The sequence below is a fragment of the Rhineura floridana genome, chromosome 5 (assembly GCF_030035675.1).
Source record: "Rhineura floridana isolate rRhiFlo1 chromosome 5, rRhiFlo1.hap2, whole genome shotgun sequence".
NCBI lineage: Eukaryota > Metazoa > Chordata > Lepidosauria > Squamata > Rhineuridae > Rhineura > Rhineura floridana.
The window spans coordinates 71,436,542-71,460,852 of record NC_084484.1 but is presented as its reverse complement, the minus strand read 5'-3'; the positions used below and the strand labels follow the sequence as shown (position 1 = coordinate 71,460,852).

The 24,311-nt window shown below is 41.0% G+C and overlaps 1 protein-coding gene across 1 annotated transcript in view; it reads right to left on the bottom strand.

Moving 5' to 3' along the window:
* The window catches only part of SHROOM2 (shroom family member 2), a 168,866-nt gene that overhangs the window by 75,648 nt on the left and 68,907 nt on the right, over nucleotides 1–24,311 (bottom strand). Inside the window, exon 2 of the mRNA XM_061627086.1 lies at nucleotides 24,147–24,298. Coding sequence (XP_061483070.1) covers nucleotides 24,147–24,298 — 152 coding nt within the window. The remainder of the gene's footprint in view (nucleotides 1–24,146; nucleotides 24,299–24,311) is intronic.

The following is a 24,311-nucleotide window of genomic DNA, read 5'->3' as shown; positions in this document are numbered from 1 at the left end:
GGTTTTATGTAGATAAAGGTGTTTAATCCGGAGGGGGAGTTACTGTCACATATGAATGCTGCCTACCCCCATGAATGAAATAATTAGACTGCACTTTCCCCTTTTGCAGTCTGGAAATACAGCAGAGTCTCTCTCTCTCTTCTAACTAGACTAATGCGGTTAGGCAGAAGACTGATTTCTACATAATCTGTGATACAACCCAGAAGAAAACTGTGATTTAACTCGAGACTCACAATTTGTTTCATAGTTCAAAATTAAAGGAAAAAGCAGAACAACATCATGTGAATAGGTGAAAACAAAGTGCAGGAGCAAGAGTCCAGCAAAAAATCATGGCATGCTAGCCAGAAAACCAAGGCAAAGGCCATGCCACTTCTGGGTGCACTGACATCATTAAGCAGATGATCTGCTGGGAAAGGAAATGGTGGTAGGACACTGTTATATGTCATCACTTTATGCCTGTGTATTTCATTGTGTGTCCTATTACTTGGTGCCCATAAATCTCCAGCATGTACACACGGTTGAACTGCAACAAAGGGACATGCAGTCGGCAGATGTGATGGCCTACAGTGCCTTGCAAAAGTAATCAGACCCCTGACCAATGCTCTCACATTACTGAATTTTACAAATGGTACCTTGTAATTGTGTTCCGTATGATATTTTATTTTGAAACACTGGAACTCAAAATCAATTATTGACATTGGTTTTATGTTGTGAACTGTTTGTAAGAAACATAAAAAACCGAAACATGCATATGCTTGCATAAGTAACCAACTCCCACACATTAATATTTGGTAGAGCCACCTTTCGCTGCAATAACAGCTTTAAGTCTTTTGGAGTAAGTATGTACCACCTTTGCACACAGTGTCGGAGGGATTTTTGGCCCATTCTTCTTGGCAGATTTGCTCCAGGTTGTTCAGGTTGGTTGGACGTCACTTGTGGACCACAATTTTCAAAGAGTGCCACAGATTCTGAATGGGATTGAGATCAGGACTTTGACTGGGCCACCGTAGGACATTCACCTTTTTGTTCATGAGCCACTCCAATGTTGCTTTGGCCTTGTGCTTGGGATCATTGTCCTGCTGAAAAGTGAATTTCCTCCCAAGCTTCAGTTTTTGAGTGGACTGAAGGAGGTTCTCTTGCAGTATTTCCCTGTATTTTGCTCCATCCATTCTTCCTTCATTTTAACAAGATGCCCAGTCCCTCCTGATGAGAAGCATCCTCACAGCATGAAACTGCCACCACCATACATCACTGTAGAGATGGTGTGTCTTGAGGCATGGGCAGTGTTAGGTTTGCACCACACATAGTGCTTTGAGTTTTGGCCAGAAAGCTCTATCTTGGTCTCATCTGACTACAAACCTTTTCCCCACATTGCAGCTGGGGCACTCTCATGTTTTCTGGCAAACTCCAGACGTGCTTTCAGATGGTACTTTTTGAGTCACGGCTTCTATCTTGCCACCCTCCCCTACAGACCAGTGTTATGTAGAGCTCTTGATACGGTTGACTGGTGCATCATTACTCCACTGAACTCTGTAGCTCCTTCAAAGTGATTGTTGGCCTCTCTGTGGCTTCTCTCACAACTCTCCTTCTTGTTTGAGCGGTGATTTTTGAGGGATGGCCTTTTCTTGGCAGTGCCTGGGTGGTGTGATGCAGCTTCCACTTCCTGATTATTGATCCAACTGTGCTCACTGGGATATTCAAACACTTGGATATTATTTTGTACCCTTTTCCTAATCTATGCATTTGTATTACATTATCTCCCACTTCTGTAGAATGCTCTTTGGTCTTCATTTTCCTTCAGATTCACAGCCTGACCAATGATCCTTCAACAGTGGGGTTTTCATCCTGACAATGTAACAGCAACTTTAATGGTTCACAGATGGAGGCCAATGGTAAGGAAATTGTGTCCTCAGTAGGGCAATTTCTTTTATCTGTGTAAACTGGGTGTTTCCACAACACAGGGGTTAAATATTTATGCAAGCAACATGTTTCAGTTTTTTGTTTCTTACAAACATTTCCCAACATAAAACCAATGTCACCTTACAATACTTGATTTTGAGTTTCAGTGTTTCAAAATAAAATATCATACAGAACGAAATTACAATGTACCATTTGTAATTTGTATGAGAGCATTGGTCAGGGGTCTGATTACTTTTGCAAGGCACTGTACATACAGTTTTTTTTTCCTTAGAGAGAAGTGTGGAACATTTGAAATTATCTTTGCACATTTCCCTAAATATATTTGATGATTAATGAGGTAGCAATTATTGTGGTTAGTAGAACAAATGAAACCCAAATATAATAGTAATTTCATTTAAGAAAAAACAAAACAGATTACAGTCATCTTTCACTGTTCCACATCAATGTTTTAAAGTGATTTTTCTCAGTTTTTGGTATGAACATTTAAAAGCAAGACTATTTTAAAGAACAGATCTTTAATTTCTGGTTTAAATAACTGGCAGTACAGCAATTAGCAACAGGCTCCTGCTATTTCCCCAGCTTATTGTTTTGCTTTAATCCCCTGAGTCTCTGTATATGAGACTTAGAACACCAATGAAGGGTTCACCATAAAAGTAGCCTCTTTCCTGAGTGATCTTGCATCAAGATAGCAGGGAGACTGACCTGCTTCAGGGACTTTGGCATTCTGATTTCATGACATAATCATTGTTCTCTTTTTCACAGGAAGCGCCTGAAACATTACAACTAACATGCCGTGTTAAGAGAATAGCAGGGATCCTAGAAAACTAACCATGGGGAGTTTCTTCTGAACTCAACAGGCTTCAAACAAGGCAATACACTCATTCCCTTTGCTACCAAGAGTTGCATCAGCTCATTTGTCAGCAGAATGAAAACCATTTTTTCAAGCAGTAAGGAAAAACACCAATGAATGGTTCACTATTAAAAAAAGAACCCTCTTTCCACAATGATTTTATATCAGAGTAGGGAGACTGATCTTTCCCCCTTTAACCAGCTCTTTGATGGAAAATAATCTAGTATCAACCCAGACATTTCCACGCATTAAGCAAGTCATAAATTGAAGAGACAGCTCCAACTGTACAATAGTTTTTAGAAATATCAAGGTATGCAACAAAAAATCCACCTGCATGGACAAATAATTTACAACAGTCTCATGGAAAGCATTTATAGTTACTTCCTTAGCTCTCAGTCTTTCCCACATAACTCTCCATAGGTATCACAAGTACAGGTACATACCCTCTATCAGAACCCGGGTCATATTGCTAGGTAAAAATTCATGACATATTAGAAAGCACTTCCCTCAATGCATGTTCAAATATGAAATCCTTTGACTAAAGACTTACACAGAGCTTCCATGTACATCTGTGCTAATCAGCATGGCTGGCTTTGGAACTACCTTGTCAACGGAATATTCCAAAACAGCTGGCTCCAGAGGGGGGTAAATGTTTACAGACCTGATGCTTCATTATGCAAAACTACTCTCAGGGAAAAAAGGGGGGCTGAAAAATTTTTCTTAATAAACTTATATTTACAATAATAGTTACAGAGATTAAAAAAGCCCTCATTTTTGCATGTCAGCAAAAGGGAGCTGCACTCTTACTTAAGAGAACCAAATCCCTAGAAGCTTCTAAACTGAGCCTGTCCCTCTCTTGCTTGATCTGTGTGCCACCTGCTATTGAGCTTAGTGGATATAATTAGAGCCACAAAGAAGTCTTATTAACATATGTATGTATTAACATAAGGGCAACAATGATTTTGATTAGTCATGCACACTATTCTGCTAAGCAATCCCTACATATGTGTCTACTAGACTCAGGCCTGGGGAACCAATTACATTTTTTTCCTGTAAAAATGTTCTTCATCACAAACTGAGAAAGGATACCTGTGCAGTGTCAGGTTCAAGTGACCACATGTGTTCTGAAAACTAGTGTTAGAAATACTATTCATATTTCCTGCCTCATTCCTTTCTCTTAACCACTGACCTAGACAAAATAATTTATCATGCCAGATGGGAAATTTGGATTCCTTAGGCCAATTGTTCAGCAATGGGTACAAGCTGAGTTGTTTGCTTCATAATTGCAATGCGACATCTCTGGATGATCACAAACAATTTTGACATGGTCTAGATTAGGTCCATTAAACCCTAGTCAGTTCAAAGCTTTTGTAAAAAATCAAACCACAAGCCTTTTTGTTCTTCGGCTCTTTTAGACCTTTTTGTATGTGGGTGTATATTTTTCTCTTCTTCTGTAAGGATCTACTGGCAGAATCTTACATTCGTGTTGATTGACTGTTTGATATCCTGCCCTGCCTCCCAGTAGGAGCCTGGGGCAGCAAACAAAAGCACTAAAAACACTTTAAAACATCACAAAAACAAACTTTAATATATATTAAAGCACAACATCTTTAAAATATTTTTTTAAAGGAAGGTTTAAACACATATTAAAAAGCAATTCCAACACAGACGCAGACTGGGATAAGGTCTCAACTTAAAAGGTTTGTTGAAAGAGAAAGGTCTTCAGTGGGCGCTGAAAAGTTAACAGAGATGGCATCTGTCTAATATTTAAGGGGACAGGGACAGGGCCAGTCTGCCCCGGGCCCCGGCACATGCATGCCCCACCTACCTACCTTTCCTTTGATGAATGCTGCCTGTGCATGCCTGCCATCAACCAAGATGGTGGCCGAGGCTTCCCTAAGGGGCTGATGCCTCCATCGCCATCTTGGTTGATGACACACATGGGTGCTATGTGCGCGCATCCCTGACATCAACCAAAATGGCAGCAGGGGCATCAGCCCCTTAGGGAAGCCTCAGTCACCATCTTGGTTGATGATAGGCTTGTGCACCTGCAGTGCAACCAGCATTTACATCAAGCGAGAGGTAAGTGGGGCATGCAGGAAGGCATCATGGGCCTGCACGGCAGTAGGGGGGATGCCTCGGAGCTCCCTCTTGCGATCCATAGCAGGGTCAGGAGCTGTAAACTGCCCAGAGAGCTTCGACTATGGGGCAGTATACAAATGTAATAATAATAATAATAATAATACCCACCGTAAGGTGAGGGCCTCACCTGGCTGCCCTCTGGCACCAGCCCTGGGGAGGGAATTCCAAAGGGAAGGTGCCACTACATTAAAGGTCTATTTCCTATGTTGTGCAGAAAGGACCTCCTGATAAACTGGTATCTGCAGTAGGCCCTCACCTGCAGAGCACAGTGATCTACTGGATATATAAAGGATAAGATAGTCTTTCAGGTATACTGATCCCAAGCTCTATAGTGTTTTGTACACCAAAACTAAAACATTGAACTTAGCCCGGTAGCTAATAGGTAGCCAGTGCAATTCTTTCAGCAGCAGGGTGACATGTTGGTGATACCCTACCCCACTGAGTAGTCACGCTGCCACATTTTGCACCAGCTGCAGCTTCCAGACCAACCTCAAGGGTAGCCCCACATAGAGCGCATTACAGTAATCCAGCCTGGAGGTTACCTGTGCATGGACAACATTGGTCAGGCTATCCCAGTCCAGAAACGGCTGCAGCTGTCTTACCAGCTGAAGCTGGTAAAAGGCACTCCTAGCCACTGAGATCACCTGGGCCTCTAGCGACAAAGATGGACACAATAGACTCCTTACACAGGGACTATGCAAACTCTGAGCAAATTCAAATGGTTAAACTGGGATGATACAGTGATTTAGTCATTTAGTTTCTCTTCCTCAAGAATGGAAGGAAATCCCATCCTATGTGTATGAAACTCATCAAAACTGAAGGAAGATTACGTAATACTCTTTTTGTAGTGATACGATGTAATGGTTTCACATGGGTGTTATCACACAAATGGCTCAATACACAAAACTAAAATGGCAGAGTTTCCCATGTGCCATCTAATGGTGCACTGCATAAAGGGCATCGTTACATTTAATGCCACAATATATTTCATCCTGCAGCCTCAATCATGCAGCAGAAAGAAGGGGCCAACAGAGAAAATGTACTACTGCTGTAGTAGCTAAGTGCTTTTGAGTACTGTATTTCTGCCCTGCCTGACTTCCTGTAACTCCTCTCACACATTTATTATATAGGTGCCATGCAGTATGGGCACAGCCACTGCATAGGGCCTATCTATGGAGAGTAGCTAGAGCATATCAAGGATATACTGCAAGACTAGGCATCTGTCTATGGACCTGAAGGACTTCCCATACTGTGTGAGCCACACAGCTATCTAATGGAGGATTGCCCTGTCTACATGGAGATGAGTCATGTACATAGGTGTAGGGTCAATTCATGATCTTTGTATCAGGCCCTTTTTGGCTTCTACAAATACCTGAAATACTGTCTTATCCCTTATATATCCAGTCGATCACTGCACTCTGCAGGTGAGGGCCTCCTGCAGATACCATCTTATCAGGAGGTCCGTTCTGCACAAAATAGGAAGCAGACCTTTAGTGTTGTGGCACCAACCCTTTGGAATTCCCTCCCCTGAAATATTAGGCACCATCTCTATTCTCTTCTTGGTGCCTACTGAAGACCTTCCTCTCTCAACAAACCTTCTAAGCAGAGACCTTATCCCAGTTTGCTTCTGTTTTAGAATTCCTTTTTAAGATGTTTTATTTTTTAAATGTTTTAAAGATGTTGACAGGGCTGGTGCTAAAGGGTGGCCAGGTCAGGCCCTGGCTGAGGGCCCCTGGGGACACAGGAGCCCCTGAGGGGACCCTCAATAGGGTGGGGGAGGAGTAGCACTCCCCTTCCATGATTCCTGGCAGGGCAGCTGCCATGGATCACAGGGAGGGAGCTTGAAAGCTGCCCATGTGTTTGCAGGCTCCACCTACCTATCTCTCCTGTCGTTTGTGGCTTTGCGGGCTGCACACACAGAGCTTCTATTAACCAAGATGGCAGCCAAAGTCTGCCTAAGGTGATGATGCCCCTGCCGCCATCTTGGTTGATGGCAGGGATGTGCACACATAGCATGCATACTTGCCATCAACCAAGATGGTGGCGGAGGCTTCAGCCCCTTAGGGAAACCTCAACTGCCTCTTGGTTAATGGCAGCCCAGCATGCACAGCCACAAAATACAGGAGAGACAGGTAGGTGGGGCATGTGTGTGTGTGTGCATGCACGCACCAGGGCAAGCTGGAGCCCAAGGGCCCCAGCATGCCTGCTGCCGGCCCTGTCTGTTGATATACTACTCAGGAGTTACGCAATACAACAAGGAAAATGAATACACGTATGAGACACCACTCAGCCAACTGTGGTCCCTAGTTTCTCTATCACATTTTTTTTAAAAACGCCCTCATTAAATATTCTAGTAACTTACACGACCTTTAGGCAACAGTGAACACATTATTGACCCCAATTTTACTTCTCCATCTAGTACAGTATGTAATTTATTTGACAACTGTGGGTTGGGAAAACAATATCCACTAGAGGGCACCAAAAGCAAGGGACTGAGCTTTCAGAGGTAGGGTTACAAGACTTCAAAATATAGCGGATGTAATAAATTAAAGGCATTTAAGAAATTATTATTTATTAAAGTATTTATAAGCTGCAGCTTACAACATACAGAGACACAATGAAATTGATAAGAATATGTTTGACTCTAACACATCACTTGGCAATTTTGTTAGTGAGGCATACAAAGTAGAGGGGAACCATTTTAACAGTGAAGTATAAAACACGGGAAAATGTGAAAGAAAGGAACACTCTCTAGATTTTTGGCACACTGTTTTACAAATCAAGACAAATACAGATCTGATAATGCTCACATCACACATTAGGCTTAAAATCAGAGAAGTTACTTGAGGGACTACTCCAGGTAACCAAAGCCGTCACATCAAAAGAACACTTAAACAGCAAGGTTTAGTGATTTGGGAATATTCAGTTTCCAGTCGCCAAACGACTGAAAGATAAAGGCTTCCTTTTTCAAAATGGTGGTTTTTAAAAAATAATATGTCATATTAGGCAAATGTCTTTAAAAAGTATTGCTCTCCCACGTTAAATATTAACTTACCATAAATTATGAGCAGTGGCAGGGGCAGCTTCAGATATTTAGTAACACAGATGTTATCTGTTTCAGCGCTTGCCACACCTTCTTTGAAAAGACTTAGCACAAGTGGTGACATTAACTTCCAAGAAAAACCTTGTTAAAAAGAACTGGCTGGGATTCTCCAAGTACATCTCCAGCACAAGGTCCAGGACTGGGAAATCGATTGTTTCCAACACCACTTAGTTCAACAGCCTTCCAAACAACCTGTTTATGTTTGGGACTGTTGGCTCTGAACATCTACCCACCCCCCACCCAAAAAGCCTCTCTAATAAATTTCTTTTTTAAATTTTATTTCCAATTCTAAGCCAGGGAACAGCACCCATAACGACTGTCTTATCTTCTCCCAGACGTCAAGGCCTACCATCCATGATCACCACCACATTATTGTCTTAGTTTAATCCAGTTAGATTACATATCCTAACCATGGCAAGTACAGTGCTTTAGTCTGATGAATGTGAAGGGTTGAGCTATGTGGTAGTTGCATACTGATGGTCTCCTTGATATCTTACTTAGCGGCATCATATACCCTCTGAGCAGGAACAGGATGGGGGAAGGAAAATGGAAACTCACAGGGTTCCATAGAAAGATCCTCAGAAGGGAAGTGATGTGCGGACACCCATCACTACTACTACTTAGATGCCCCTGCTGGGAACAAAGGGAATCTTTTTGGTGGCAGACTTGTGAATATTTTTGATCAATTGCATTTATATTGTGCCTTTCCTCCTAGAAAGCTCAAAGTGGGATACACAATTCTACCCCTGACCCAGAGTTGAGGTCCAAAAATCATCCAATGACCTTCACGGCTGAGTGGGATTTCAAACTGGATGCTCTAGGCTCTAACCACTATACCATACCAGCTCTTATCACTGCTGCAGCATGACACCAACATCATGCAATCAAGAGAAATGGAAACAGCAAAGACACCTATCTATTTCTAGGTAGAAACTTTGACCAAAATATCAAGTCCCCCCACCTCTTCAATTCACTCGCACAGTGAGCCTGACTTGTAAGTTGGCATCAGACAAGTCCAATATATGTGAGAAGCCTTGACAGTGGTCTTCCAAAATTTACAATCATAAAGAAAATAACTAATGAACAAATATATAAATTACACACACACACTCATGTGTGCAACTTGCAGTGAAGAACAGAATGAAACAGGTGTGCCCTTTCTTACAGAGTATAGTTATGGTGTGTTCCTTACACTAATAGTGATGGGACATCAAAAACTTATTATTTTCTGTATTTGTAGACTGTCTTTCAGGTTGCCCCTCCCAAGAAGCACCATCTCCCAAAACTAAGAGCACTACAGAACTTCAAGCCTGGCCAGATCAGCTACGTTCTTCTGACTTACCCAGTACAGAAGAGCTGGTTCTTCTGGCAAAACTAGGACAGTTCTACCCGGCAGACTGGCAATTACTATGCAGAACTCCAGACAGGACCCTTCTCCAGTAGAGATGCCTGTCAAAGGGATGTGGGCTAACAAACTGAAACTTAATCCAGACAAGATGGAAGTACTGCTGGTCAAGAGGAAAACTGCCCCAGGGATGGGGTTTCAACCTATTCTGGATGGGGTTGCACTCCCCTTGAAGGACTAGGTCTGCAGTTTGGGAGTCCTCCTGGATCCTGCCCTGCTGCTTGAATAGCAGGTAGCTGCGGTAGCTTTTGGCCAACTCAAAGTGGTCTACCAGCTGCGTCCGTTCCTGGAAGCAGTTGACTTGGCCACAGTGACACATGCATTGGTGACATCGAGGCTTGACTACTGTAACACACTCTATGTGGGGCTGCCTTTGAAAACTATTCAGAAATTACAGTTGGTTCAAAATACAGCCAGAATGTTAACTGGAGCAAGGCACAGGGAGCGTATCACTCCTGTGCTTTATCGACTCCACTGGCTCCCAGTTTGTTTCCGGGCCGAATTCAAAGTGCTGGTTCTGACCTTTAAAGCCTTAAATGGCCTTGGACCAATGTAACTGAGGGACCGCTCATGCCCATATGTACCTGACCAGGATTTCCTCTGCGTGCCTGGAGTGAAAGATGTTAGACTGACAGGCACGTGGGAAACAGCCTTTTCAGAGGTGGCCCCAAAGCTTTGGAATACCCTACCCCAAGAAGCCTGCTCTGCTCCCTCCGATGGTTTTCCAGAGACTTCTGAAAACCATCTTGTTTTGGAGAATCTTTTAGAGGGACTGAAGGTAGAGCCTGAAACTGACTTTACTCCTTCTATTTTAATTTTACCTCTTTAGTCCCTTCAATACCACTCCCCTATATATGTCTGTATGTGTATATAAATATTGCATATAAATATGTGTAGAAATACTTTACATATTAAATATATTAATATTAAAGGTGAAGAAGCACTTGCCTTTGGGTGCCCCTCAGTCTAAGGAAACCTTCACCAATTTGGTGCCAACCCTACAGACGTTTTGGACTACAACCGCCATCAGTCACAGCCAGCATGTGACCACAACCTAAACCTATCTAGTTGAGATACAGCCCCAAGATCCTGATTACTCCTTAATTACCCATGTCCTTCCTTGCAGCCCCCGCCCCATGCCCAATACAGTATTATGCATATTCTGCTCCTGAGCCTTTTTCTGCTGCTCATCTATCACTAGCTTGTTCCATTCCCTAATTGGAATTAAACAATCATGGAATTAAACGTGCCTTCCATTGGTGAATTCTCTAGTAGGCTTTCCATTCTTTGGATACCCCTTTGGAATAGTTATGCAATAATAAGCAGAACAGGAAGAATACCTTTCCCACTGCCCAATTCCAGTAGACTGCAACTCAAATGAAGTTTATTTTATAAATACACTGCATCAGCTTTGAAAAGAATCAAAAAACTTAACTCAAAACAACTTGTTTAAGTATTGTGTATTTTAATAAATAAAAGGGAAATTGGCCAGGGCCAATTTGCAGCTTGTTTTCTGTGATGAAAAGCCTGATCTTCTGCTCTCTTGGCATACCTTTGGTAGTTATTCACACCCTGAAAATCTGTATAAAATAAAAACTGTCAAGGATAGGCTAGAATTAGGATGACCTCATGTTTGCTAAGCCTGACCTTCCCATTAACTTCCTCTGGACAAACATGACTAAACCATCTTTAATATAGGGTTGGTCAAACAAATGTGCTTTCCAATATGATGCACTTCCTAGTTCAACAAAATGACAAATCTCAAATTATCAGCTCAAATCATGCATCACTTGGTTTGTCAATTGAGTGTTTGCCAAAATCACCACCAGTTGTTACCACTATTTCTTGCAGCACACAAATGTTTTTTTAGGTGAAATAACCACACTGTTGTAAAATGGGAGCTTTTCTTCCAGTGCAAATAGCAGGTGCAGCGGCCCTAATATTGATTGGGACTGCAGTGGAGACAAAGATTTAAAGTCCCCCTACCACCTTGTCATGGTCCTTATCCAGATTGGGGCCTCCACACCTATTTACTTTTTCATTTTATTCATGCAGTTAACAATGTCATGAATGGTGTCGTGCGTAGTTTAACTCTAACAGACCATAACCACATCATCTAAGTTTGCAAGCGTTTTGCGGATGTCAGTTTTACAGCATCTGCGGTCCCTATCAGGAATAATGAGAAGCACAATCTTTGAATTCGGCACTCATACAAGGTTCACAAGAAATTTGAACAAGTTGTTTCCTAGCCAATGAAATAAGTAATAGTTTGTACTATCAAAAACAAAAACAACAATAATCACTATCTTTTGAACTGCCAAAACCTCTTTAATAGACAAAGGTGAGAAGGCAAAAAGCTTAATACTACTATTTTACAATCTATGAAAGGGGTTATTTGGGTCCCCATCAATACTTTAAAATTTTGTTAGGACTTTAAAAAAGACTTGAACCTGGGGAATTTATGTAATATAAAAGAACTGATATGCATTTGTATGCAATTCAAAATAATGTGACCTAAAAATAAAAAACTTCAGGTCTGCAAGGGCTCTGAAGGCCATCCCGTATAATCTAATCAGCATTGAATCAGGATCCACTTTACCCAAACATACGCATCAAACTAGCCACTTGGTTGATTTACACAGCCTACAAAAATGAGATGATGGGTTTTATCTTTGATCTCCCTTTAGTATAACTACAAATGTAAAACATATAAGTACACACTCAGAGTAAGGTGAAAGACTCCAAAAGGAAAAAAGTTCCATACTTTTTAGATAAACAGTATTTCCTACAATATTATCAAGAAAGCAAAATTACATGTATATTCTAGCAAACATAAAAGCACAGAAATCAATACTGTTGTCATGTATTATTCAAATGCACAGATGGGCCCAACCAATAAAGAAAGTACTGGCCTCTACTGTTTACACTAGTTGCTTCTCAAATGCTCATTCCATTAGCATCCAACTGAAAAAGAGAAAGGAAGTTCAACACCACATGAAACTTTCATTTAAAACATGTATGCACATATTTAACTCAAAGTCAATATCTCCCCCCCCAAAGTAAGCATATCAATAGGCTTCAAAGAACATAACATCTGGGAATGCTATCCTGCAACCAGGGAACCTTCTGTTCTAGGCCTCAGATATCCAACTCTGTGTGCTTGTGTGCACGTATTTAAAGAACTTCTAATGCTGGAAATAGAGGACAAATATTACGGCAGTTCACACATGACAAAACACTGCAATAGCTATTCACAGTAGGCAGCGGTACAGTGGAACACAAAGTATTTCCCATAATGTTGCTGTTAGCTAAAGCAAAATCACCAGCGCAACCAATTACTACAAGGTGTCCTGTATTCACTAGCATCAACTACTGTAACAGATAGACCTGGCTCACATAACATGGTAAGACAAATTATGGTTTACCAAGATCTCACGAACATGTGGGCTCCCAAGAGAGGGGCTTGCAGCTGCTTTGCTTCCCCCTAGTCCATTTTGCTGCTGTGCAGTACTAGGGTGTCATCTCAACCGGGACCCATGGTTATTTCCTTGCTAAACGCAAGCTGTAGCCAAGGTTTGTTCCTGACTACAGCTTGTGGTTGGTGAGAACTTAACTGCAAGTCCTCATTTGGATGACACTCTAAGCCAGACATTGGCTTAGCGTGGCACAGGAGTAAAAATGACAGGGGGAAGAGCAAAGCAGTGGCAAGCTCTTCTCTGTGAGCCTGCATGTTTATGTAGTCTCAGCAAGCAAGGTTTGGCTTACCATGTGATGCGTACCAGCCCATAGTGTACACAACCAGTGCATCATATAAGCCTGACAGTTTAGAACTTTCCATCACAGACGTGGTGCACGTAAGGCTTAAGCAATGTTCAAATCCCACCAAAGAACTACTGTTGCCAAAAAAATGTTTTTTAACACCACTATTGGGATGTGACATGTGTGTTGTTGATAAACTAGATTTTTTTTTTTAAAGGGCAAGCCAGTTTGTTTTTTCTTTGTTCTGGCTTCCCTCGTTTTATTTAATGGTTTATATATGTCACATGGGTTTGCACATGTGTGCATTTAACACACATGCATATTATGGGGAAGGAAGTGTTGCTCTGCATGTACTATCACACATGCAAAATTTCAAAAGTATTTAAGTTTATATACCGATTTTCAGCAAAAAAGTTGTCAAAGGTGCCTTATAAACTTGTTTGAGTAACATTGTCTACAATCTCAGCAGAACTTCCACATATAGATCATCCATCCTTGAACAAAATAATGGATTCCCTCACTAGATGTCTCCTCTGGTTGCCTTGGCCTTAGCAGTGGGGCAAATACCAAACTCTCACCAGAAACACTTCCTCCAGACCAAGTCTAGGACAGATAAAGTCCAGGTCAAGGGATCAGGGCTGCTCCTGCCACTGTTCTTCTCACAGACAGACAGTAAATGAGAGGAGAAGACAGCAACACCAGCCTCATCTTGAGCAGGCTTGAGCTTGGCCCAGGCAAGTGATGGGGCTCCTGCTGCTGAGAAAGGTGAGCCACCCAGCGGTTGGTTGTGTTTCCTCTTGGGCGGTCTTCAGTAGCCCACACAGCCAATAGGCTGCTATGATGGCAGGAAGTCTTCTTGTTGCCCATGTCAAGCATGCCCAAAGAGGGGGGAGGAGCAGCAGCAGGAGGGAGTCATGTAGGGAGGGTGGAAGACTGTGTTTGCAAGCAAGGGAGAAGTGAGTGTGTGTATGTACATGTGTGAAAAAGAATGAATAGATAGGGAGGTGCTAAAGAACAGCTAGTGTTTTCAAAATGCTTAATTCCTTGACCATATGACTCAATATGCAGTCTGTACAATAAGTGGTTTTTTAATTATCTGCCATGGATTCACTTGATTTTAGAGGCTTTAGTATGGTTTGCTCATTTACCTGCTTTGTAGATTATAGACTCTTGACCTTTTCCATCCGTAAAATGGGTAAAGGTTTTCTAGAATGCCTTCTAAATGCTTAATTCTTTAAGAGGATGCTGCATATGACTGTCTATATATGTGGCCTGATCTGTGGCAAGACTCACCTGCCTGAGTTATGCACTTTTAATTCTTGCTTTATACTTGTGACGCAGTAAGAGTCTGCATTAGGTTGATCTATGTAGAAATAAATGATCAAACACAGCCTTCCCTCTGCTTTTCATTCTCTAGCATTAAAAAGAAAAGCAGAGGGAAGGGAGAAACTCTTTAACAGGCAGGATTATTTTTAAATTACATAAACAAAAAGACTGAAATACAGGGCTGACCATTTTCCTTACTTGAAACAGGTAACAGCAGTGGGACCACACCAGCAAAGGTATCTCTTTTTGCAATGAAGACAATATAATTAAATAGCGATCTATGTTCAGAGGAGAGGAGCTTTCTTTCGTTTGTTTTTTACTTACAGGCTCATTCCTAAAACAAGAAATTACACTTAGGCCTCTTCACGATTACAGAAGGAAAAGGGCACTGGACATCTTGCCTCAAGACATGCTTTTCTTTTGCTGGAAATTGTCCCAAATATTGATAGAGAGTAAATCTTAAGTACTTATATCATTATTGAAACTATCAGTTAGATAAATGAGTATTAGTACTGATTCACTTCCTTTATGCATTCTTCCCATCAAAAATGAGCAATTTTTTTGCTGTTTTTTAAAATTTCTCCAAGGCACAGAAAAGGTAGCTAGGCTGGTTCATAAAACAAAACTAACAAAAAAGACCCCAAAGACTCTTAAGTCCACATTTGGGCAATACCATTATTAGTACCAATCAAAATATCGCAAAATAGTGGCAAGTTTTCAAATTCTCCAGAATCCTGGCTTGTGTAACATCTTCCCTGATGAACAATTCTGAAGAACTCGAAAGCTTGCCACTATTTTGTGACATTTTGGTTCATATTAATAAAGGTATTGCCCAACTGTGGATTCTGGAATTATTGAAATATGCTATGTATGTGGGAGCCTTACCATGCAATTCCATGCACATCTACTTAATATGTCCAAGTGAATTCAATGGGTCTTTCTCCCAAATTAAGTACGTATAGGTTTGCAACCTTAACATTTCTTTTTAATTCTCCTGTCATCTTTTGATTTGTGATGTTATCTCTACTTTCATTTTTTTTAAAAACTGCCCATTTTTTTCTGAACTCATTTTGCACCACTACAATACAAGGTGGCATCAAAATAAAAATATTATGTTGGAGGAAAAGCATTTTAAGCTATATGGTATGACTTAATGTACTCTAGGTCAGGGGTCCCTCAAACTGTGGTCTGTAGACCACCAGTGGTCCATGAGCTTCATATTGATTTTTAATTGTATTTTTATTGTTTCTTTTGTTTCTTAAATTGCATTTTACTGTATTACAATTTGAATTCTGTGGAATGCAAATTGTAATGTGATAAAATACAAGGACTATGTGCCGGGAGACCAGGGTTTGAATCCCCACTCAGTCACGAAGCTCACTGAGTGACCTTGGGCCAGTCACTGCCTCTCAGCCTAACCAACCTCACAGGGTAGTTGTGGGGATTAAGTGGGATACAAATTCAATAAATAAATAAAATATAAGAAATAAAAGAAGCAATAAAAATACAATTTGAAATCATACAGCAGCATCTAGCCCAGCACATTACAACTGCTACAACAGGCAGAAAAATCATTAAATGGTCTGTTGGGAAAAGTAAGTTTGGGAATCACTGCCCTAGGTTTTTAAAGTGAGCTCGAGAGCCAGTGTGGTGTAGTGGTTAAGGTGCTGGACTATGACCTGGGAGACCAGGGTTCGAATCCCCATACAGCCATGATGCTCACTGGGTGACCTTGGGCCAGTCAGCCTCAGAGGGAGGCAATGGTAAACCCAGAGCTTGGAAAAGTTACTTTTTTGAACTACAACTCCCATCAGCCCAATCCAGTGGCCATGCTGGCTGGGGCTGATGGGAGATGCAGTTTAAAAAAAGTAACTTTTCCAGGCTCTGGGTAAACCACCTCTGACTACCGCTTACCATGAAAACCCTATTCGTAGGGTCGCCATAAGTTGGAATCGACTTGAAGGCAGTCCATTTCCATTTTCCAGAGGTACTGATTCTGGCCAAAGCTCAGAATGTCCAGCAAAATTCTGAATAATTCCAATAGGTGGCACTCTAGACATCAACGGCCAGTAGGTGGTTTTTGCTTCCCTTTTCTCCTTCAGACTCATAACAGTTTGTTTTTAACTTGTTCATTGATGATCTAGAGTTAGGGGTGAGCAGTGAGGTGGCCAAGTTGGTTGATGAGACTACATTGTTCAGGATTGTTCAAAAGGAATTGAGAAGAGCTCCAAAAGGACCTCTTCAAACTGAGTGAATAGCTGGAGGCAGTATGCTTCTGATTTCCAGTTGCTGGAAACCACAGGAGGGGAGAGTGCTCTTGCACGCAGGTCCTGCTGGCAGGCTTCCCACAAGCATCTAGCTGGCCACTGTGTGAACAGGATGATGAACTAGATGAGCCACTAGCCTGATCCAGCAGGCTCTTCTTATGTTTTTATGAACATCAGATGTGGATCAAGCCAAAGGGTCATCTAACCCAGCATCCTGTTCTCACAGTGATTAACTGTGGGGAACACACAAGTAGGGACCAAGTTCAATAGCTCTCCCTGCTTGTGATTCCTAACAATGGGTATTCAAAAGTATAACATAGTTATTGTGTTATATGGTCTGATATTATGAGTTCTCAAAGCCAGAACCAGCAGCATAAGGGGTAGAAGAGGCACAAAATGTTAAGGACTGTGATGCACCTTCTGACCTATTTGACCTGCTATTTGAAAGTCTTTCTACCCCACAATCCTGGCTAAGACTCAGGCCTGGTACAGATGTAATATTTCTGATATTCTAAACACAAGGGACTGTGAGCATGTCACATGACTGTGTATTCACAATTTGCTTTAACCATGGTGTAGTGCTATGCTTCCATTGGTACAAAGTATGGTTAATGGTAACCAGATTCCCTTACAACTAGCGTTTGAGGAGAGAGCACACGATCGGAAATGTTCCATTTTGACTGCAGAACCATCAGATGCCACCCGCCACAGGTGGTATACATATGGTCACAGCATCAAGTTCATGCACTGATGGGCAATAGCTAAAGATAAGCTAGTGCAGTTCTGGTAACAACAACAGTCTATATGGCTTTAGGCTATGATGGCAAGTCTTCTTCAGTTTAAGAACAAACAGCAGCAGACCTTCCCTCTAAATAGGTTCTTTGTTAAGAGTACTAACACAAAAGAGGCATCTACTTTTCTTTTCATATGCCTTTGTCCATCATAGAAGTACCACCAATCTAGGAAATAAACAAAATTGAACACAGCAGAGTGCCAGCATATCTCCAAATGGCCTTTCCTGAGCTTGATTCAAAGTGCAAGATGAAAGTGAAGAAAACACTCCTTGACGCAATAATCAGTACAGAAGCAAGATGCTTATTCCTGAGTAATATCCACAGAAGGAAATACTGAACGTTTTGCTGAAACAATTCAAGAGACAACTCAAACATTTTTTAATTAAAAAATCACACAGTGCAATCCATTCCCCACTCTTGCTCATCTTCCGAATGTAGTAAGAGATTGTATGAGTCAATGCCATCTGGCGACAGACACTCTGCTTAGGGAAAATCAGATATTAAGGCAGAAAGAATGTTAATCTAGCTTTACCCACAAGTAATTTTCGACAAGGGGAAGCATTCCAATACACAGTTCCTCATGTGGTTTTCCCACGTTTAATTTTTTAAAAAGTTTTCCCACTTGTCCACACGTTGACCCTGTTCACGTATCTTGGTAAGCCATACTCTGAAACATGAACAAGTAGTATGCTAGTTGTTGCTCATGCCCCACTCCTCCCTTTGCTTACCTAGGAGAAAACAAATCACAGTGTTGGCTTAGTGTTGCTTGTGAACCAGCAGTCACAGTTTGATTCTCCCAAACAAAAGGCAAGCAGTAAGCTAGAACAAAACAGTGCTTACACCCATAGTTTATTTGGAGAGAAACAACCCATGAGGGCTGGTTCTCATGTAACACTAAGCCAGCACTGTGGTTTGTTCCCTTCTAGCTTAGGAAAGGGAAGAGTGGAAGACTAGTTTGTTTCAGACTATGGCTTACCATGACCACTGACTGAAAGAAAACAAAAAAGAAAAGAACAAGGGGAGGGAGAGATGGGCATAAGGGAACTTTCATGTGTCAAAGTTTCCTTTAACAAACAAAAAGCTAATGTTTAGGTCCTAACAAGTTGCCACACAGATAGAATTCTTTACAAATTGAATTTTAGCTGCTTTTCCAAAAGGTTAACTTCTTAGGTGACTGCAAGGTGTGGACCACAGTAACTGAATGAAGAGGACTGCACCTGTGGTTTGACATTGGGAAACATGGTAAAAGAACAACCAACTGCTATGGACAGACTTGCATTCCATCACAAGTTAATGAGGCAGATCGTTGTCAGTGAAATACAGCTGGATAGAGATAGAGCACCGTGACCTTAGTGATGAGTTATTATATATTGCATGTGACTAGCATTTGTTGTTTCAACAACAAACTAAACAGAGAAAAGTACATAGAGATTTTAGACCAAGGAATACGAGAACTTCATAGTCCCTAAATGTCTCTCTTATGTACAGGACTAAGAGTTTGTTTCCACACGTCTATCCAAGATTGCCGCATCTAGTGTTCATGTATTCAGTGAAGCAGCTATCATGGATGAAGCACCACAGAGCTTTTATATTACCCCATAATATCACATAATTTCAGTTATGAGTCACTGGGTTAGATCAAGAGTTCCACTTGTAGAAGGTGTCTCCATCCAATTTCTGAGGAGCTCCCCATTCTGCCCCCAGCCTCCCATGTCACAGTCTATCCCATTCATCAGGATCTTCCAAATCTTAGGGGTAGGGATGGGATCTATTGGCTGGTGCCAGTTTGAAAGCATTCCATTGACCTAACAGGCTGGTATCAATTCAAGTTCATTCTTTATCCGCAAGCTGCTGCTTTTATGAATCCTTTTTTTCCCCTTGGAAAAAATGATATTAACATCAATATTTTTAAAGGAAATATTGATAAATGGAAGGAAATTGTGATAACAACTGTTATTAATATCAATATATTTTGTTGTTGTTGGTATTGGCCTTCAAGTTGATTATGACTTATGGCGACCCTAATGTATGGGTGAATCTGTCCTATTTTACACAATTTAAGCAGCATTTTGTAATGCCAAGAAAATGGGAACATTAATGCAGGATTTCTGTTAGACTAAACAGAATGTGCACAACAGCCTATTAAAACAGATTAGGATTTTGTCCAATATAAAACAGAAGCAGCAGACTATTTTGGTGACCTAAAATGTTTACTTAGGCCTTATCTGGCAGTGAAAGTTTTGTATCAGTTTAATAAATAGCCATGCACAAAGTTACAGTCTACACAGGCCAGCAGGTAACATATTAAAAATCTAACCAATTTCCCCAGATTTTAGCACCAAGCCTTTGCATGGCAGAGGAACAATATCACCACCCCTTTCCCACAACACCGTATGTGTCATTAGAAACACCAGGTGTCCTTCGCTGATGCCCAACCATGTAGATGCCTGGGTCACCCTGCTCCATCTCTTTTGTGGCCTCTCAGCTGCCATTTACAAAATGTCCATTTGAAATCAGATAGCTTCCAAGGTTCTTAATGTCTGCTTAGAAATCTGTAATTTCAAATTTAATCTTACAAAAACTGCTTAGGCTCTAGGAGGCAGATATATTAAACTGTTAAAGCTTGTCTACTATGAACACATTCAAACTAATTACATACTAGTAACTGTACTCGTGTTCTGTATAGGGTACACCAGGGATGGGGAAACTGTGACATTCCAGTAGTTGTTGGACCCCAGCTCCCATCAGCCGCATTCAGCAGAGCCAAAGGTCAGGGATCATGGGTGTTGTAGTCCAACAATATTTGGAGAGTGAGAAGCTTTCCATCCCTAGAGTATAGTCTCCCTTTTAGTTTAGTTAATTTTCTTTAGGACACATACAAGAACATTTTGAACTAGTTTAGGAAAACTGCAACACCACAGGAAGAGCTCTGGTGAATCAGAACAAAGGTTCCTTTAGCCCAGCATCCTGTTTCCAAGACTGGCCAGCCAGATGCTTCTGAGGTGGCCATAGTATGGCATGAAGGTGGTAGTTTGCACTACCCCCGTGACTGACATTCAGAAGAATGTCACTTCCGGACACTGGAGGTTTGATATTTTGATGCCATTTAAGCCAGTGGCCACTACCACAACGTGTGGCAGCAAATGCTTTATAAATTAACTAGGGGTTGTGCAAAGTAGTAGTTTCTTTTGTCTGGTCTGAATCTATTGCTAATATATTTCATTGGCATTACAAGAGATAAAGGAAAATGTCTTTCTACACAAAGCATCATCTTACAAACATCTTCTATGTCTCCCTCCAGTTACCTTTCCTCTTAGCTAAAAAGCTAATGTTTAGGTCCTAACAAGTTGCCTTTGCTCCTCATGGAAAGATTCTCCAGCCCCTTGACCATTTTAGTTGTTTTTCTACAACTTTTTCAGCTGTACAACTCTCTCTTTTGAAATGTGGTTATCAGAACCTGGTTTGTTCAACATGGTAGTAAAATCTTGGCTACAGCTTGTGATTAGAGAGGAGAGAGCTTAACCACAAGCCCCAGTTCAGATGACATGATCCTTGGCTTAGCTCAGTGTAGTGCGGTAACAAAAAGGACTGAGGATAAGCAAGGCTGCTATGAGCTCCTCTCTAAGAGCCTCCACATTTGCATAGTCTCAATAAGCTATAGTTGTTCCATGGATACACATAAGAACATTATCATATTGGCAGTTATATTTTGAACCCATTTCCTAATGATTTGGCATCTTCACTGCCATAGCACAGAGAAAAGGCCTAGAATATTTTGCTAGCTAGAAACACTTACCTAGTACCCAGAAAATGATTTATGTAAAATATCCAAACATGAATAGCATTCGTAGTTATGAGTAGAAAACGACTGGATACCTAAAGGAAAGCTACTTTGAAGCTGAGACTTCACGAAGGAATGAGTTATGCTGTGGAATGTCTGCAAATATAAAGGGCCCCATATAAACAGATCATGAAGATCTTTTCATTACTTAGAAAACATATGATGTATTAAAAAATTTTCCAAAGTAGAAGCCAATGTAGGATCAAATAGATACGAGTTATAATATATTCCAGATGAGATTTTGATATAATTTATTGGTTCCTGGGCTATATAACTCCCTGAAACTATTCATATGATGTGGGTTATAGAGCCAGGTAAAGAGTTGGTAGAACTCCCTGAAGCTATTCATATTATGGGGGTTATAGAGCCATCTGTTTGAGTGATTGCTTCTCGCTCCCATCCTCACCAAAATTGTTTTTAAATCATTGTTTAAAGGATATTTTAATGGTCTCTCAGTGTAAACATGAGAAAACAGGGTACTATCTTTACAAATCTCAGTGATCTCTTTCACTTCTGTTATTGTTACACATAGTGAAGAATCTTACTGATGATAAACGAGCATAGTACATCAACTAAGCTTTACTGATATGCATACCTGTCTCAATACTAAGTTAAACAAATGACATAACTAAGCAGCATAAAAGTAGTCAATTGAACAGTATAAAGGACTGAGGTTTACACCTCTATGAAGTGCATTGAGGAACTCAGAAATTGATGCCGCTTGGAATCTAAAGTCCTGTTATGAAGACATGCGTCTGTTAAAGACATTCAGGGGAGATGAGTCTAAATCAGCCTTTCCCAACTAGTGGGCCACCAGATGCTGTTGGACCACAACTCCCATCAGCCTCAGCCAGCATTGCCAATGGTCAGGAAAGATGGGAAATGTGGTCCAACAACATCTGGTGGCCCACTAGCTGGGAAAGGCTGGTCTAAATACTTGGTATTTTCTCCAAATGTGGCTAAGTGCTAACACACATCAGATAATACAAAAATAACCATGCTGGAAAAATACCTCACATATATCAAAAACGTGTCAGATCCCTTTGCCTGGATTGCATGCAACATTAAACCATGGTTTGGCACTATGTGGGTGAAGTTCCACGAGCCCAGATGAAGTAAACCATTGTTAGTTAAACAGGGCAGTTTCATAATCCATGGTTTGAAGTTGATTTGTTGTAAATCAGGACGCCCAGTTTGTACATAATGGTAAGACTGTTTGAAAGCAAAACTAAACGTGACAGAAGTATTGGAGGAGGTAAGGAGTGCACACAGGCTCAATGCTTTGCTTCAGCATGTGGATGCTCAACCACATAGTGCTAAATCATGTTTTACAGTACAGGTGGGCAACCTCCTGACACTTCTCTCTTTTCCCATCCCATCATAATTCTTTTCTTCCTTTTTATTTCCATCTTATTTGTCATAGCTTTTTAATGTTTTTTTCCACCCTACCCCTTTTCTATGTATTTTCAGAACAATTCATTTTACTTTTAACATTTTTCTTGGTTTTATGGTTTGGGTAAGAGAAGTTATCTCTCCCACTATCTGAGAATAAATGAAGGGGTAAGGTAGGTTTCTGCTGTGTGTGCGCGTGTATAGCACACTAAGGTAAAAAATAAATTAACTGTCATCCCAAATTGGAAACAAGGTTGTCCATCCCTTGTTTAGTATTATGCAACCACTGTATCAGTCAGTTGTTCATAGTGAACAATTGCTGGCATTAAATAATTCGTGACTTTCTATTTTTTGCCTTTCCCAACTTCTCTTGTCCAGCAATGTTGACAAAAAAGTTGTTTCATGGGTATTACAATTCTCTGAAGAAAACGCATATAATATTCTCTTTTCACTGAGGCCCATAGTCAAACACCAGTAGTGGAGTGCACTTTGCAATTCTTCAGTAGTCTCTTAATGTAGCTCTGTAGATTGTATCTTGACCATGGGTAGCCAACACACTGGACTCAAGATGTGGTCAGACTCCAAGTCCATGAGCTCCAGCCAGCATGGCCAGTGATTATGAGAGTTGTAGTCCAGCCACATCTAGAGGGCACCATGCTGGCAATCCCCAATCTTGAGGGGCTGTTCTGCAGGGGAATAAAAGTAAAAATTTACTCAAGAGGTTTGGTCTGATATAGAAGCTGAGCCAGAGGGTGCAGGGTTGTGGTTTGTTGCTGAGATGGACTCTTATAGACTCCACAGACTTTGTTAGCCATTGCCAAGTGCTTTTTACATGCTACTCAGGATCTTGTCATGTGACCATGTGAGCCTGTAGCAATACTGAGAATAAGCCAACCTGGGCTAACAGTTAGCCATGTCACCCTGTAACATGTCAGTTGTGAGAAGTCTTGACAGAATTCAAGCGGTTAGGTTATTTGTACATCACTACTTTTAAACCAGGGGAGGTTTGCAGATGTACGCCCAAAACTGAATGCTATACATACTGAGTGCTTCCAAGAGGTGAATCACCACAACGTGATATGACTTAAATAAGTCAGCTTTTTACCCCATAGATTTCTACCCTACTGGATAGTTATTTGATCCCAGCTAGGATCAACTCGGAATTAACCTTCAGTGACATATAAGAATATAGCATGCAAAGTTCTTTTCTTAAAGTATTTAAAAGAAAAAACCCAGAAACAAAATCTGAAAAGTGAAGATGTGAGACTTGTGTCCAGTTCTCAGACAGCAAGCTGACTATAAAGAGAAAAAACGTGTAGTTTTTGACATTGTGAATTGCAATATTACCTTTTCACTACAAGCTTTAACAACTTGTGCGAACCTTTCACCAGGCAGATAGCCTCTTGCCTGAACCCAGAGAGGTCCACATCATTTATGTTGACAATTTCATCCCCAGCCAGCAACTTGTCAGCAGCTGCAGCTTTGCTGCCTTCTTCGATCTGAAAAATAAAA